Source organism: Tachyglossus aculeatus, chromosome 2, assembly GCF_015852505.1.
Source record: "Tachyglossus aculeatus isolate mTacAcu1 chromosome 2, mTacAcu1.pri, whole genome shotgun sequence".
Classification (NCBI taxonomy): domain Eukaryota; kingdom Metazoa; phylum Chordata; class Mammalia; order Monotremata; family Tachyglossidae; genus Tachyglossus; species Tachyglossus aculeatus.
This window is the reverse complement of record NC_052067.1, coordinates 7,353,195-7,370,677: the sequence shown is the minus strand read 5'-3', so window position 1 is coordinate 7,370,677 and position 17,483 is coordinate 7,353,195. Positions and strand designations below refer to the sequence as shown.

Genomic DNA, 17,483 nt, shown 5'->3' with positions numbered 1-17,483 from the left:
GATGAGTCTCCTTGTCTCCGAGACCATTGCACTTTCCACTGGACAACTCTGCCTCCCCTTCAGTCATATTTATAGATGAAAATCCTTTAGGAGAAGGAGGAGGACTGGTGATGACATTTATCAAACAATCAATCAATCATATTTATTGAGCACTTACTGTGTGCAGAGCACTGCACTAAGTGCTTGGGAAGTATAAGTTGGCAACATATAGAGACGGTTCCTACCCAAAAGTGGGCTCACAGTCTAGAACGGGGAAATAGCATGGTATTTTGGATAGATCATGGTCCTGGGAGTGAGAAGGTCATGGGTTCTAATCCCAGCTCTGACACGTCTGCTGTGAGACCTTGGACAAATCACTTCAAGTCTCTGGGCCTCAGTTACCTCATCTGTAAAATGGGGTATTGAGACTGGCAGCTCCTCGTGGGACCGGGACTGGGTTCAACCCGATTTGCTTGTATCTACCCCAGTGCTTACAGTGTGGCATACAGTAAGTGCTTAACAAATACCTCAATTACCATTATTATTATTGAGAACAGATTGAGTGCAATGGATCATTCTAAACACTTGGGAATCACAACAGATGCACAAGACCGGTCTCGCCCCAGTCCGGGGAAAGAGAATTATGGCAGCATCAGGCCTGAGGGGTTAGATAAGCCAGCCCAGTTTCAAATCATTTATGGGCTGCAGGCTTCCCTCAAGCCCCAGTGGGATGTGTGGGGGTGTTTTACTGGGATATTACCTCATGTTTGCGGTCCAATTGGAAGAAGCAAGGGCCTAAGAGTCACAGAACTGGGTTTTAATCTGTCACTTACCTGCTAGGTGACCTTGGGCATATCACTTCATTTCTTCATGCAGCTGTATAATAGGGATAACATACCTCTCTTCCTATGATTCCTGGTTGGGGTAGAGACAGTGTCTGATCTCAATATCTCGTATCGGTCCAAGCATTCGGCACATAGTAAGCACTTATTAAATGTCATTACTATTTAATCAATCTTCTGGGAAAAAAAATCCTACCAACTGCTCAGGTTTCTACTCTCTTGCCTGCTTGTAGCAATTTTTTTCCTATTTTGCCATGCATCCATTTCTTCTACTATTGTTTCTAAGCCAGTTCTTTCAGCCTGAAGGCTTTTTAGAAAGTGTTTGATGAATTATCTCCCCAATGTCATATCACAAGTAAAAGGAATAGGAGACATTTGTTAGATAGCCCAAGATGGCAGACATTTCACCTTATTTGACTTGCTGAATAATTTTATATGCCACATGATCCTTTTTTCTCACAAGGAACTGAAATTACCTTCTATTTTTCTTCTCATTCATATTTGTTGTTACCTGTACAAAGAAAATCAAATAACACAAAGCTGGAGAATAAAAAGAACACTCACGTTGTAGAAAGTGTTTTATCTTTTACTAACCATATCACTGTGGTTGTTGTGCCTGTTTTCCTGAAAGATATAAATGCCCAATTTCCACAGAACAGTTGATAAGAAAAATCCTCAATAATCTAATAGTTCAAGGATGTAAGAAATGCTATGTCCCTTTCTGTCAATGAAGTTGTGGGACATTTGAGGCAAAGTAGACAACCAAGTTGTTGGAGGATAAGACTGAGAGTATGGACATAGTAATAATGGCATTTATTAAGCACTTACTATGTGCAAAGGACTGTTCTAAGCACTGGGGAGGTTACAAGGTGATCAAATTGTCCCATGCAGGGCTCACAGTCTTCATCCCCATTTTACAGATGAGGTAACTGAGGCACAGAGAAGTTAAGTGACTTGCCCAAAGTCACACAGCTGACAATTGGCAGAGCCGGGATTTGAACCCATGACCTCTGACTTCAAAGCCCGTGCTCTTTCCACTGAGCCACGCTGCTTCTCTGTCTAAAGTCTAAAGTCTAGTCTGCATTCCAAACTTGCTGGCTGCATGACCTTGGGAAAGTCATTTAACTTTTCTGTTCCTCAGTTTCCTTATCTGTAAAAACTGGGGAGAAGAAGTCTACTTTCCTTCCCTTTAGATTAGGAGCCTATAGCTAATCTGCTAGTATTGTAACTGCTCCAGTACTTAGTACAGTTCTTGGCAAATAGTAAACACTTAACAGATATCAAAATTATTTCTATATAGTGTACATTGTAATGTAATAGTACCATAATTATGTTATAATGTATAGTTAATAATAATAATAATAATAATTAAAAGACTGTGTCTGTCCCACTGAAATGTGGGCATTATGCTCTAAGGGGCTTATATATTCTTTGCTAGTATGGAATCTGAAACAATATGATTTATATGACAATGAAACTGGCTTCGGTATGGAATGAGCCTGTTTGTTTTTTCTGAAGGTCTTTCATTCTAGGCCATTTGTTTTATTGTGAGAACGTTTGACTAAGTTGTGCTTTTTTCACTAACCAATCGGTAGGAGACAATGTTCTAACTGAACTCATGGAGAGCTATCATTATGGCTTACCATCTTTCATTTCCCTGCTTGGGTTTTGGGTTTCAAGGCTGAGAGGACTTTTTTTTTTCAAATTTGTGAAACAAAATGTGGCATTTATTAAGGAAGCATCTCTCTCAAGAGGTCGATTCTGGCAAGTAAAGGCTGAACTTTTGCTGATTCGCTGGCAAGACAGCAACCGCTCCCTCGAAATGGACTAATCAACCATTTAAGGTTTGGATAAATCAATAGACAAAATAGCATAAACTCATTGGCTTTTATTTCCATGCCTGCCAGCTGCTCTCATGCCTATAGTTTGTAAAATATAGATTTCTTCCTACAAGCAAATGACACCGAACCATTTGGCAGTCATCAGTTTATCTTTAATATTTTTGTCATTGGGGAATTATTGTGAAAAAATTTAGTGCGCGCTGATTTAATTAAGCATTTCCTGCTAGGCCCTGATAGAATAGTCTTGTTTTTTTACATGCATAATATTTCCTGTACTAATTGGTCTTTTGTACTCCAGGATAAAAACAGTCTACTCTGAGTTTTCCTTGATGTGACTGATTGGCTTGATTGGACAGCAGAAGATAAGCTAGGGGTTTTTTTTGTTGTTAACGTCATCCTGCCCCCAAGAAAACGTTCTCAACATCGGTATTAACCTGGCGTTCGTATGTGTGTTTCCTTTCAGTCTGCAAGTACACAGTCCATGAGCGGTGTGTAGCGAGAGCCCCACCCTCTTGTATCAAGACATACGTGAAATCCAAAAAGAACATTGATGTAAGCCGAAATCTGCTTTCTCTCTTAGAGGGTAACTGTTCAAAGCACACCATCCCCTTCCCACCCTCATCACGGCTCTGGTGTTTCTCGGTTCTAGGTAATGCACCATTACTGGGTCGAAGGCAACTGCCCGACGAAGTGCGATAAGTGCCACAAAACTGTAAAATGTTACCAAGGCTTGACGGGACTTCATTGCGTTTGGTGTCAGATCACAGTGAGTAGGCCCTTGGGAAATCACCACCGATGAGACAGGTGGAGAACGGTTTCCACAACCTTCTTTCCTCGCTAGTTTGTCACATCTTTGCCCTTTAGCCTCTGACCCCCACCTAGTTCCCCAAAGCATCAGGTCTCGATAGCGGTAGTCCAGTTTGGCTGCCTTATATTTCCGGAGCAGAATCGGATGTCATCTTTTCCTCTAGACTGTAAGTTCACTGAGGGCAGGGAATGTGTCTCTTGTATTGTTCTATTGTACTCATCCAGTGCTCTACACACAGTTACCTCTCAATAACTACAGTTGACTGAGTGACTTTGCATTTTCCCCCCACCATCCCAAACCTTGAGCTCTTTTCCGCTCTCCCGTCTTTACCATTTTCTCCCCCTTTTCCCCCTTCTTCCTCACTCTCTCATCTGCTTTCTTTCTCCCCCTCCTTTTGGATCCCATTCATCTTGAATGAGGATTTTTCTTTGCAGACGTTAGTTTCAGAGAGGCAATTTTTCTTCCAACTGCTACTGGTGTGGCACAGAATACTTGTGGGGCCCTTTGGTGTTTCCGATTTGTGGGGAAAGGGACAGACAAAACTATGCAGAGGATAGATGAGACAGTCTTCTCGCTATTGTCGGAAGAAAACATGGAAAGAAATGCCTTCGTGAAGTCAATCAGCTGACATTTTCCTTCCAAATATAAATATATATTTATATTTAGAGAATTTTCCTGAGCAAGAAGAGCAGCATCTAGTGACTTTCCAAACGTTAGAAACAATATTTTTTAAGGATGAATCTATTCAGTCCATGCTAAACTACGACTTGATATGCCATTGGAATTATGATTTGAATGACCTAAAAAGCTATTATGAAAAGGACACATTGTTGTTGTTTTTTTACTCTCATAGCTAGGTGGCTAAAATGAAATGTCTAGGAATATTTCCCAAAGAAACAAATGTAGAATCTAAAATGACTCCATTGCTATGGATTTGGCTCAATTTTCATAGGTTCTAAAAAAAAAATCTGTTTTCTGAAAATAACAATAAAGGAGTTTATCCATTTGTTATTATCTATTGTCCAATTTTCATCTCAGTTTTGCAGAAGTCTGATTCTGCAATATGCCCTTTATGAGTAAGCTGGCCATTTACTCTGACAGTCTAAATCTATGTAACTGTGTGTGTGTGTGTGTGTGTGTGTTTGTGTGTGTTTGTGTGTGCATGCGCGGACGCTGTCAGGAAAGGGGACAAGACTTAGAGAAGATTCTTACATACTCCGCCACTCTATGAACTCCAAGGATGTAGTTCAAATTTTTTCTGGATTAGTCTGGCTGGGGTTTCCCGGATACCACACTGACACACATTCACGTGATACACAAAATCATCTTATACTAGCAACATTAGATATTGTTTATGGCTCTAAAAATACTGAGCTTCAAGCCTCAGAGTTCTTGAACCTCTAGGTACCCTTTCCCCTGCCCAACTACTAAATTAAGACATTTTGTTGTTTTAAAGTCTTGCACCATGTTCTTTATTTAGCTTGTTATGGGTAGGGGTTGTGTCTGCTCTATTGTACTCACCCAAGCACTTAGTACAGTAATAATAATAATAAAAATAATAGTATTTGTTAAGCCCTTACTATGTGCAAAGCACTGCTCTAAGCGCTGGGGAGGTTACAAGGTGATCAGGTTGTCCCACGGGGGGCTCACAGTTTGAATCCCCATTTTACAAATGAGGTAACTGAGGCACAGAGAAGTTAAGTGACTTGCCCAAAGTCACACAGCTGACAGAGCTGGGATTTGAACCCATGACCTCCGACTCCAAAGCCCGTGCTCTTTCCACTGAGCCACGCTGCTTCTCTGCTTCTTGTGCTGTACTCTGCACTCCATAAGCATTCAATATATACAAGTGATTGACTGATTTACTTTTGTGTCCAGACTTATATAAGAGATTAGTTGTTATGAAATTCCCAAGCAATATTGGTGAACTTCAAATAAAATTCAAAACCCCTTACCTCTTCCTAAGCTTTTCACACTTTTTCTCTTTCTCAAGCTGTCAGAACTCTACGTTTTTATCGTGCATTTTAGATATTGAATCTTTCATTTTCCAACCATTTATGGAACTCACTCAGTCATCCCTACGTTCACATCAGATGCGCTGAAGAAGGTTTAAATGACTATATCAAGGAGACAGAAATGTCAATCACCTCCCCTGCCAATATATCTTTTTCCCAGGTAGCCCAGGGCATATACCTGTTGCTTACCAGCACGGCCCTGGTGTGGTAATCGGGGCTGCCGTGGGGGAGGTGAGCAGGATCGGAAGAAGTCTGGTATGTTTTTGGTTGAAATTATTTTAAAATAATATGTCTTTTTATAAAAGAATTCTCAGAGAAAGTCTCCTTAGGAAAAGCCTCAACATAAGGGTAAAAATATCCTTTAACAGGTGTAATTATTTAAGCCATGGGTGCTTCTATATAGTTGTTGTTACAGGCCAATTATCAGAAGAGGGTACCTCTGTTCCCCACTTCTTTCTCTGTCTCTCTCTCTTTCTCCCCCTTTTCTCCATCTTTTGTTTCCCCTCTCCTTTCTCTCCCTCTCTGTCTTTTCTCCCGCCCTTTGTCTCCTTTCTTCTCTCTGTCCCCTCTTTCACTGTCTCTACCTCACTGTCTTTCTGTTTCTCATTCTCTCTCCCCTCCCTCATCTTTTCCCTTCCCTTCATTCCCATCCTTTCTGGTTCCTCCCTCCCCTTCTTTTACCCTCTTTCAGCTTCCCTATCCAACCCACTCCTCTCTTTTCCATTGTCTTCCCCTCTCCCGGCTTCTTCCCCACTCTCTCTTCCACTTTCTTCCCCTCCCTCCTTTCTGACCCTGGTGAATGAGGATTTTTCTTTGCAGACATTAGGTTCAGAGAGGCCAGTGAAACAACCCTTTTTTTGCAGCTAAATGCTTCTGCCTAGGCTGAAACCCTGTGTTTTGAGGTTGATGAGCTACTTTAAGCGTTATCGGCTTAAGCTGAAAATCATCTCCTCCGTGTCAATTTCTTGTTTCGTTCTAGCATCAGAAAGTGACACCATTTTATTAATATATTGAATTCCTAATAGTAGTTTTAAAAGGTTGCAAATGCATTAGAAGGGTTAAAGCTTTTGCAAATGTCAGAATTCAGACAACTCCTTGGAATTTGTAAAAGATCAGGAAAAAAGGTTATATAAACTGACGAGATATATTCTTCCCCTGAAGCCGACAACCTGGTTTTAAGAAGATATTTTTTCCTTCTTCATTTTCCCCAGAAAATGTGGTCAAAAATGTATTTTTTCTCTCCCAATTTCAATCTTCCTTTTCTCGCTATATCGTCATGCAAGTGTCTCTTCTTCGGATCCCTGTTATTATCATGTATGGTACCCCTTTTCCTTTCTCTTACTCATTAAATCAGTTCCCTATGAGAACTGCTGTGTCGAATTCTGGGACTGCATCGGTACCTCATAACTTGAGGAACGGGGAGGGCAGCTTCCAGAAGACTTTAAAATATTCTCCATGAAGAGCTCGGTCACTGACAAAATCTAGTACAGCTTGGGAAAATTTGCTATGTCTTTTCTTGATATCAGTTGCATCCCTTCCAGACACAGAAAGAATATATTCAGTTGCATTTATGAAAAGAAGAGAAGTAGTGTGGCCTAGGGGAAAGAGCACAGGCCCGCAAGTCAGATGATCGGGGTTCTAATCCCTTGTTTAGCATCTGCCTTCTGTGTAAACTTGGGCAAGTCATTTCACTTCTTGGAGTTTGTTTCCTCCTCTGTAAAAGGGGGATTCAATACTGGTCCTCCCTTTTATTTAGACTGTGAGCCCAGCAAGGAACAGGGCCTGTATCCAACTTGATTATCTTGTCTCTAACAAGGTGCTTAGTACATAGTAAGGGCTTAACACATTCCTTTAGGAGGAGAAGAATCAGAAGAAGAATAGAAGTTGTATCACAGCGGTATTGTTCATTCATTAATTCAATCGTATTTATTGAGTGCTTACTGAGTGCAGAGCACTGTACTAAGCACTTGGGAAGTACGAGTTTGCAACATATAGAGACGGTCCCTACCCAACAACGGGCTCACAGTAAATACCCAGAAGAAATATGAGTCTTTGAAGTAATTTAAATAGTTTACCCAAACTTTGCTGTGGGCATGGTACATAATAATGATAGTATTTGTTAAGTGCTTATTATGTGCCAAGCACTGTTCTAAATACTGGGATAGATACAAGGAAATCAGGTTGTCCCACGTGGGGCTCACAGTCTCAATTCCCATTTGACAGATGAGGTAATGGAGGCACAGAGAAGTTAAGTGGCTTGTCCAAAGTCACCCAGCTGACAATTGGCGGAGCTGGGATTTGAACCCATGACCTCTGACTCCAAAGCCTGGGCTCTTTCCACTGAGCCATCTCTTTCCCCTGAGCTATGCTGCTTCGCCATCCTCTCAGCAACATCCTGCCTCTGGTCTTGAACATCCTCCCTCTTTGTACCTGACAGATAATTACTCTCTGCCTCTTCAAAGCCTTAATGAACACACTTCTCCTCCAAGAGACTTTCCCTGACTAAGCTCTCATTTTCTGTTTCACATTCCCTTCTGCATAACCCTGATTTGCTCTCTTTATTCACATTCCTGCTCAGCCATACAAAACATGTTCATATCCATAACAATCCATAATCCTCTCTTTCTGATACACAAGGGCTAGGTGTTCAAGGCCCTTCTGAAATCATATTTCCTTCGGAAGGCCTTCCCTGATTTATCACTCAACACCCTTCCCACTCCCCCCACCCCTACACAATTGCCACTGAGCACTTCCACATCACTTTTACACTTGGGTGCTCACCCTCCCTCATTCCCCAATTTCCACCTCCTCCCCACTCCTTGCTGAGCACTTATGCACATCTCAAACATCTGTTGCTTCCCCCTTACCTCTTCTACATTTTAGATTGTAAATTCCTTGAGGGCAAGGATATATCTACTAACTCTATTATTTGCTCCCCAGGACTTAAAGCAGTAGTTTGCAGTTACCCCTCAGTAATATCATTTATTTACAGATTGGCTTTGTGTACACATAATAATAATAATAATGATGGCATTTGTTAAGTGCTTACTATGTGCAAAGCACTGTTCTAAGCGCTGTGGGGATACAAGGTGATCAGGTTTTCCCATGTGGGGCTCACAGTCTTAATCCCCATTTTACAGCTAAGGTAACTGAAGCTCAGAGAAGTGAAGTGACTTGCCCAAGGTCACGCAGCAGACATGTGGTGGAGCCACGATTAGATCCCATGACCTCTGACTCCCAAACCCGTGCTCTTTCCACTGAGCTATGGTTGCTTCTCAGTAATAGCTACGGTGTTTGTTAAGTGCTTACTATGTGCCAAGCACTGTTCTACACACTGGGATAGACACAAGGTAATCAGGTTGTCCCACGTGGGGCTCACAGTCTCAATTCCCATTTGACAGATGAGGTAATGGAGGTACAGAGAAGTGAAGTGGCTTGCCCAAGGTCACACAGCAGACAAGTGGTGGAGCCAGGATTAGAACCCACATCCTTTGACTCCCAAGCCCATGGTCTTGCCACTTAGCAAGGCTGCTTCTCTATGATATTATATTGATATAATATATATAGATAGGTATATTTAATAATGCTAATTATGCTACTTGTTAAGCGCTTACTATGTGCCAAGCACGGTGCTAAGTGATCCACATGGAGCTCACAGTCTAAGAAAGAGGGAGAACTGTGAGCCCACTTTTGGGTAGGGACCGCCATCTCTATGTGTTGCCAAGTTGTACTTCCCAAGCGCTTAGTACAGTGCTCTGCACACAGCAAGTGCTCAATAAATATGATTGAATGAATGAATGAATGAGAATAGATATCGAATTCCCATTTTGTAGACGTGGGAACTGAGGCACACAGAATTTAAATAATTTGCCCAAGGTCATACAGCAGAGCCGGGATTAGAACCCAGATGGTCTGATTCCCAGGTCTGAGCTCCTTCTGCTAGGCCATGCTGCTTCTCACTGCTTCTTGGTTTATATGCATGTATGTGTGCACAAAAAATTGTGCTTTAGCATATGTTTCTCCTGCTTTTATTATTTTCATGCAATTTGGGTATGACATAATGGAAGCCTTAGAGAATGTGCTTCCCCCACTACAAGGGTTCCTTGTATTTTCACAACTTTGCCTCATTTAATAGAGTAAATTAGCAATGAGTGGCACGGATGTAAAGTGTTCTGCTAGTGGTGGACCTAATAATCCTGGAATTTGTTTCAATAAATGTCAGTCACGGTGGGAACTTTAAATCACCTATCCCTTGACCCATTAATTCCCATGAGTTAATGGTTGCTAAAATCCGTTTTTTCCACAACATGAGGTTCTTCAAGAACACAATCTCCTTGTGGCAATTTTCCCCTATACTATTTTATAGCATTATTAAAGAAAAACCAAAACAGTATATCCAACCACTTTCCCTACCCCACTTTACTGCATTTGCCTCCTCGCTGATCTCTCTGCCTCTGCCCACTCCAGTCCGTACTTCACTCGGCTGCACGGGTCATTTTTCTCCCTACCTTCAAAGCATTACTAAGGTCACATCTCCTCCAAGAGGCCTTTCCTAATTAAGTCTTCTTTTCCCCGTCCCCCTCTCCCTTCTGTGTCATATTTGCACCCGGGTCTGTGACCTTTGGGCATTTGATATTCCCCCAACCTTCAACTCCACAGCACTTATAGATGTATCCTTAAAATATATAGTACAGATAATTTATTTGTATTAATGGACGTCTCCCTCTCTAGACTGTAAGCTCATTGTGGGAAGGAAACATGCCTGCCAATTCTGTTGTATTTTTATTGTTCTCTCCCAAGTACAGGGCACTGCACACAGTAAGCATTCCATAAATGCCATTGATTGATTGATTGATTAATTGATACTATACCCCAGGGAGTGCAATCTTGCAGAAGCCTATGTGAGGAAAAGCTCAGGTTGTAGTATTTCATGCTACAAGAATTCATGAGAAGCAGTGGGGACTAATGGAAAGAGCACAGCTCTGGGAGCCAGAAGTCCTGGATTCTAATCCCACTCCATTACTAATTTGCTGTGTGATCCCAAGCAAGTCACTTCACTTCTCTGTGCCTCAGTCCTCTCACCTGCCAAATGGGAATTCATTTGTTCATTCACTCAATCGTATTTATTGAGTGCTTACTGTGTGCAAAGCACTGTACTAAGCGCTTGGGAAGTAGAAGTTGGCAACATATAGAGACGGTCCCTACCCAACAGTGGGCTCACAGTCTAGAGACTCCCTTTCCCGGCCTCTAAACAAGCTGACTCCATTTTCAGGATTGTTGTCACTTTATTTTTTGTGAATGGAAGGGAGGCGAGATGGTTGGTTTCCCCTTGTTCCCCAACTCCCACCTCCTAAGCCACTCATTTAAACAAAACCTGTTGTTCGGCCTTATTAAAGTAAGAAGAGGCAGGCAGACAAAATGGGTTAACACCTGTCTTTTTTCCAGCTTAAGTGAATACCTTCTGAGGTTCTGTTTCACTTCAAGGCCTTAGTTACGATCATGTAGCGTTTTCCCTTACCATCTGTTTCTTTAATAGTGCTTTGCACATAGTAAGTGCTTAATAAATGCCAGTATTATTATTATTATTATTATTATTATTATTATTATTATTATTATTATTATTATTTAATCTCTATTGAAAAGCACAATAATCTCGTGAAGTCCAGGAACTGAAGTCAAGTACATCACTTTTTACCTCCAGGTTTTAATTACCAAAATACGGTTGGTTTCTTCGCTGTGAGTCGTTTGGCAATAATTGCTAGACCTGCCCTTCCTATCTGAAGACAATGATGCTGTCACAGTTGTAGGAGATTTGTTTGGCTGTGGCAGGATGACCTTTGCCTTCTGGACATAAGCATTCTCTGCCCACTTATAATAATAATAATAATAATAATAATAATAATAATAATAATGGCATTTATTAAGCGCTTACTATGTGCAAAGCACTGTTCTATAAGCACTGGGGAGGTGACAAGGTGATCAGGTTGTCCCACGAGGGGCTCACAATCTTAATCCCCATTTTCCAGATGAGGTAATTGAGGCCCAGAGAAGTGAAGTGACTTGCCCAAAGTCACACAGCTGACAATTGGCAGAGCTGGGATTCGAACCCATGAACTCTGACTCCAAAGCTCGGGCTCTTTTCAGTGAGCCATGCTGCTTCCCCTTGTTCCCCTTGCTTCCACTTGTTAGCTATTCTTAAAAAGTCACTTTTCCAACTTATCTGACTGATTCCACTGTTCCTTCAGAATCGGACAATCCAGAAAGACCAGCTTCTAATCCCATCTTCACCACTTGTCTGTTGTGTGACCTTAGGCAAGTTACTTCACTTTTCTGTGCCTGTACCTCATCTGTAAAATGGGGATGAAGACTGTGACCCCCACGTGGATCTCTCCAAGTGCTTAGAACAGTGCCTGGCACATAGTAAGCGCTTATATACCATAAAAGAAACTTGGCCCATTTTTTGTGCAGAGCATTGTACTAAGCATTTGGGAGGGCACAACAAAGCAGAATTGGTAGACACCTTCCTTGCCCACAACAAGCTGACAGTCTAGCGGGGGAGATGGTCATTAATATAAATCAATAAATTTTGGATATATCCAAGAGCAAGGGCAACGCCGAAGGAAGTAGGAGAAGAGGAAATGAGGGCTTGGAGAAAACCTCTTGAAGGAGAGGTGTGTTCAGTATAGGTTTGAAGGTGGGGAGAGTGATCGTCAGTCGGAAATGAAAAGGGAGGGCATTCCAGGCCAGGGGCAGGACGCGGGCGAGGGATCGGCGGCGCGATAGATGAGCTTGCAGTCCACTGAGTACATTGGCATTAGAGAAAGTGTTTGGGCTGGGTTATAGTAGCATGGCTCAGTGAGAAGCGGCGTGGCTCAGTGGAAAGAACACGGGCTTTGAAGTCAGAGGTCATGGGTTCAAATCCCGGCTCCTCCAACTGTCAGCTGTGTGACTTTGGGCTAGTCACTTCACTTCCCTGGGCCTCAGTTCCCTCATCTGTAAAATGGGGCTTAAGACTGTGATCCCCCAGTGGGACAACCTGATCACCTTGTAACCTCCCTATCGCTTAGAACAGTGCTTAGCACATAGTAAGCGCTTAATAAATGCCATTAGTAGGAGGAGGAGGAGGAGGAGAAAAGATAGCCAAGGAAGGAGGTCCCAATCTCCTTGCAACAGGTGCTATGTGCGATGTTTTGCACACAGTAAGCGCTCAACAAATACAATTGAATGAATGACCAGAGATGCCTGCACAGAGGCAGAGGATGACAGACCAGGGAAAGGATAGGAAGAACCTATGCAGTGAAGTTCAGTACACTTCCTTCCCTCTCTCCCCTCCCGCACCCCAATACCTCCTGTCTTCAAGATGGATGGAGGAGACACACACACACACACACACACACACACACACACACACACACACAACTGTAGTATTTGTAAAGCACTTACTTTGTGCCAAGCACTGTCCTTACTTTGCGTCAAGCACTGGTGATATGATTAGATTAGATACAGCCCCTCCACCACCTTTAATTAGCAAGGAGGCCAGGTATTCATTTCTCATTTTACGGATGAGCAATCAATCAATGGTATTTATTGAGCTCTTACTATGTACAGAGAAGCAGTGTGGCTCAGTAGAAAGAGCACAGGCTGTGGAGTCCCCTTCTAGACTGTGAGCCCACTGTTGGGTAGGGACCATCTCTATATGTTGCCAACTTGTACTTCCCAAGCACTTAGTACAGTCAGTCAATCAATCAATTGTATTTATTGAGCACTTACTGTGTGCAGAGCACTGTACTAAGTGAGAGAGTACAGAGAGAGTACAGTGCTCTGCACACAGTAAGCGCTCAATAGATAAGATTTAATGAATGAATGAATGAGTCAGAGGTCATGGGTTAAAATCCCGGCTCCGCCAATTGTCAGCTGTGTGACGTTGGGCAAGTCACTTCACTTCTCTGGGCCTCAGTTCCCTCGTCTGTAAAATGGGGATTAAAACTGTGAGCCCCCCAGGTGATAATGTGATCACCTTGTAACCTCCCCAGTGCTTAGAACAGTGCTTTGCTCATAGTAAGCGCTTAATAACTGCCATCTTTACAGAGCACTGTCCTAAGCATCCGGGAGAGTACAATACAACAGAATTAGCAGGCACATTCCCTATCACCTGAAAACTGACTTGTAGCCTGAAAGTCTCGATGTGGTCTGGGATATTTGCTCAGCTCCATTATTTAACCTGGGTCTCTGTTCACATGAGCTCTGACTTGAATCCTTCCAGCAACTGTGATCAGTGAGAGCCTCATTAATGGCTCACGTCAGATTTCTGTCCCTTCATCTGAATGTTGGGAATAATAGCAATGTCTTTGAAGTCCCCAGGCCCCCGTACATTCAGGAGGATCCATGGAGACATCTAAGTATTCCCCCTACTCTTTAGTTATAAATCTCAGGTATTCTTGGAAAACCATCGTCTCTACCTGGACAACCAATGTGGTGATTTACTTCAGGAATAAGCTTTATTGAGGCAGGGATACTAATGGCATATATTAAATAAATGGCTCATTTTCATGCAAGGGTGTTCAATCTTTCAATTTGCCCTATCACAACGTAGATTTGTTTAGTGGGACTGTACATGTGTCTTGTACCACTTCTTTTTTTTTTATCTCCAACACCTCTTTCCTCTTGTCAAAGATCAGCAGTGCCTCTTGAGAAGATTAAGTCATTTTTCATAGATAAGTTTGCATGCCACTGAGAAGCAGAGCTCCTAATTATCACTGAATATGTGAAGATACTTTTATTTGATGGAACATGGTCTGTTGTGCATTAATTATGATACAAGTAGTCTTACCACCAAGGCAGGGAATTAGCATGACAAATGCTTTAGATTACAAGGGATAGTGAAATACCCTCACAATACAGCTCTAATACCCAGAGTAAATCAACACTCATTAGACTTTTATTCTCTGTTGCTAAGTAACTGTCTGCAAAGGTAAGTTTTCAGCATAAACGAATATGGACAGGTCTCATATGAGGTGGCATTTAGGTCAAAATTGAGATATCGAATAGCCACCATGCTTGAGATTAGATGAGATATCTTAGGAAATTTGTGTCCCTGAAGAAGTCAGAATATTACATCCTGAGATAAATACCATAGACTTGGAATCGCTGGGGTTGAAATGAATAATTCTGGAAAGGAGTATAGGAATACAGGGACAAAAATACTTCAGAGAAACACTTGAACTAAACATTGTGTCGATTCTTATTACATCCAACCATCCCACCTACGTCACCCCTAGGGTGATTCCTCTGCCAATTCAGATATCTAATATATTGAGTTATTACCCAGTAATTGAAATCCAAAGCAGCTGCTGGTAAAAAAAAAAAGAAAAAAAAGTTGGGAATCACACGCTGATAAATGTGTGATTATACCTCAGACCTCGGATGATTATGTACTAACTTAATGTTGAGATAGTCAACACAATATAAAACTGTATTTTTATAATCATAATCATCCTCTTATATTTATATCCTGCTCCCACTGAGATGAATCTCTGGTTACATTTACATATTGAATTGCAAAGTTAAAACTAATGATAGGATCAATTATGCCACATACTGAGCTGTGCACTTTGGAAAGACTTTGCAAAAGCTGGAGGGTCAGAAACGTGCCTGTGAGGGGTTTGTTTTAGGGTTTTTTTTTTTTTACATTTGCTGCCACCGTGGCAGGAAAAGAAATTCTGAGGTTGAAAATATTTTTGTGCTTTTTAAAAGTTAGCTCTCCACCTTATGGAATAGTAAAACCCATTTCTGTCGGTGAAATATGGGACACAAATATCACACACTCAGTCAACGGCATTGCTAAAGAGGATTTTCAAGTCAGATATTAAAAGCAAAATGCAATGTGAATTCCACTGACGGCAGACGTTATCACTGTTCCTGTCATTCCTTGAGGGTTGTTTTTTTTTTTTTTTACTACAACTGTTTTCCCTGTGTCTCTGATAGGATAAATTGACGGTTTACAATGTCAACATTGCAGACTTTGATCTCTCTTTCTCTGTTTCCCCTCCCAAAGCTTCATAATAAATGTGCTTCACATCTAAAACCTGAATGCGACTGTGGACCACTGAAGGACCATATTTTACCGCCCACGACCATCTGTCCAGTGGTACTGGTGAGTTGTTGCTAATCGTACTTCATCTCAAGCTCTGTGTCATAAGGAGTTGTTGGAACAGTGTACCTGAATTTAGCACAAAATGGTTTTTCATTAATCACGGGGCTACAGTGTGGACCAAAGTTGGCTCATTACTTACTAGCAGAAACACATTATTTTAAACAGTATATTGCATTTTCCTTCCTATGACAACGAACTTTTTACTAGGGTCTGCTAGATCTGAAGCTGACTCAGGTTTATCACTAAGTCATGCTTGTACTTACCAGAAATCGTAGAGGCAGAACACTTCTACATTTTACGTCTTTTATAGATCCAGCTTCCCAGAATAATGAAGTTATTCTTACAGGGAGTTTTTTGCTTGGGATGCATATTGTATAACTGCATCACTGAGGTCTCTGTTTTATGCCCAGGGTAACTTGGAATAAAGACGCTACCTTGAAGTGAGCTATGCGTCATTATAATGGTGGGTTTTTTTCCTAGGAATAAATGGTAAATTTCACCATCCACAAAAGCAACCACTCTATTCAAAGGAGATAAAAAAGGGAATGCAGAAATGGAAATGTATATGTGGGAAACACTGGAAAGGAATAAAGCTAATATACAAATCAGGTCTCATGTTTGTAGTAGAATAGAATGATCTTTTTGGTGACCATAGGAGGTATTCACGTGGTTCTCATAACTGAAAAGCCATAAATAGGTAAACATTTCACCATTATGGGAATATCAAACTATAATAGCCTGAAAATGTTAGAAAAAATAGTATTCTGCAGGCAGGCCCAGGCACTAATGATATTACCAAATTTATCCCTGCCTATGAACCGTCCTGTAATCATCCTCTGAAAGATCTGTTTTCAGTTTAATTTGGTTTCGCTGTATATTTGCAAAATTACTAGAGTCTGTTCAGGTCATCTTTTTAAACTCCAAAATGAGAGTTTCAGAGCATATCTCTAACAATGCGAATGGCAGTGTTCCATTTTCTCTTTGACAGGAAAACAGAATGGTCAGCCCTCAAAGTCAAGTCCAAAATTAGGCCTAGGAAATGAAATCAATATTTTGTATTGAATTTTGAACTGATTCATATGTACTTGTCTGATATACCGAATATAAAATATGTTAATACCTTGTTGCAGACTCAGCCCGATCAGTATTTTTTTAAAGGTAAAAAAGGATCAGCTTATATTCAGTCCCACGTCCTGGAACTCAAAACAAGGCATCATTTTGCTGCTACTGTGAATCCTCTCTCCACTCTCCAGTCTCTATGGGGAAATACACTGGGAAACAGCATGGTCTAATGGGAAGAGAATGGGCCTGGAAATTAGAAGACGTGGAATCTAATTCAAGCTCCTCCTTTTGCCTGCTGTTTGACCTTAACGTATCTCTGCCTCAGTTTCCTCCTCTGTAAAATGGTGATTCTGCCCTATGTGAGAGAGGCACTGTGTCCAACCTAATTATCGGGTGTCTGCCCAAGCACTTAGTATAGTGCCTGTCACAAAGTAAGCATCTAATATGTTCCATAAAAAAGGTTACAAGCAAATTGTTCAAATCCCCTGAAAATGATGGGCTCCTCACACTTTCTAATGGAAAATTGTACTTTGGGAGAAGAACAGCTTGAAGGAATTTCATGAACCAAGGACAACTATTGTTCCAGTGATCCTTTAATTACCAAGGAAGTTTCTGGAATAGCCAGACTCCCTCGCTGAGATGACTAGATCCATTTAGATGATCCATTAAAAGAAACCCCACTAGGACTTCTGCTATTGTTGTTGGAACACGGTTCTGATCTTTCTGGTATTCTGGGTTCCCCTGGTTTGCATCATAAATGGACATTTCTAATTAACCCCAGAA

At 41.5% G+C, this 17,483-nt stretch overlaps 1 protein-coding gene across 2 annotated transcripts in view; it reads left to right on the top strand.

Annotated features, from left to right (window-relative positions):
* The window catches only part of DGKB (diacylglycerol kinase beta), a 690,045-nt gene that overhangs the window by 177,767 nt on the left and 494,795 nt on the right, over window positions 1-17,483 (top strand). For both annotated transcript variants that reach the window (XM_038767652.1, XM_038767643.1), the window contains 3 exons: window positions 3,126-3,214; window positions 3,312-3,428; window positions 15,540-15,638. In XM_038767652.1, coding sequence (XP_038623580.1) covers window positions 3,126-3,214; window positions 3,312-3,428; window positions 15,540-15,638 — 305 coding nt within the window. The remainder of the gene's footprint in view (window positions 1-3,125; window positions 3,215-3,311; window positions 3,429-15,539; window positions 15,639-17,483) is intronic.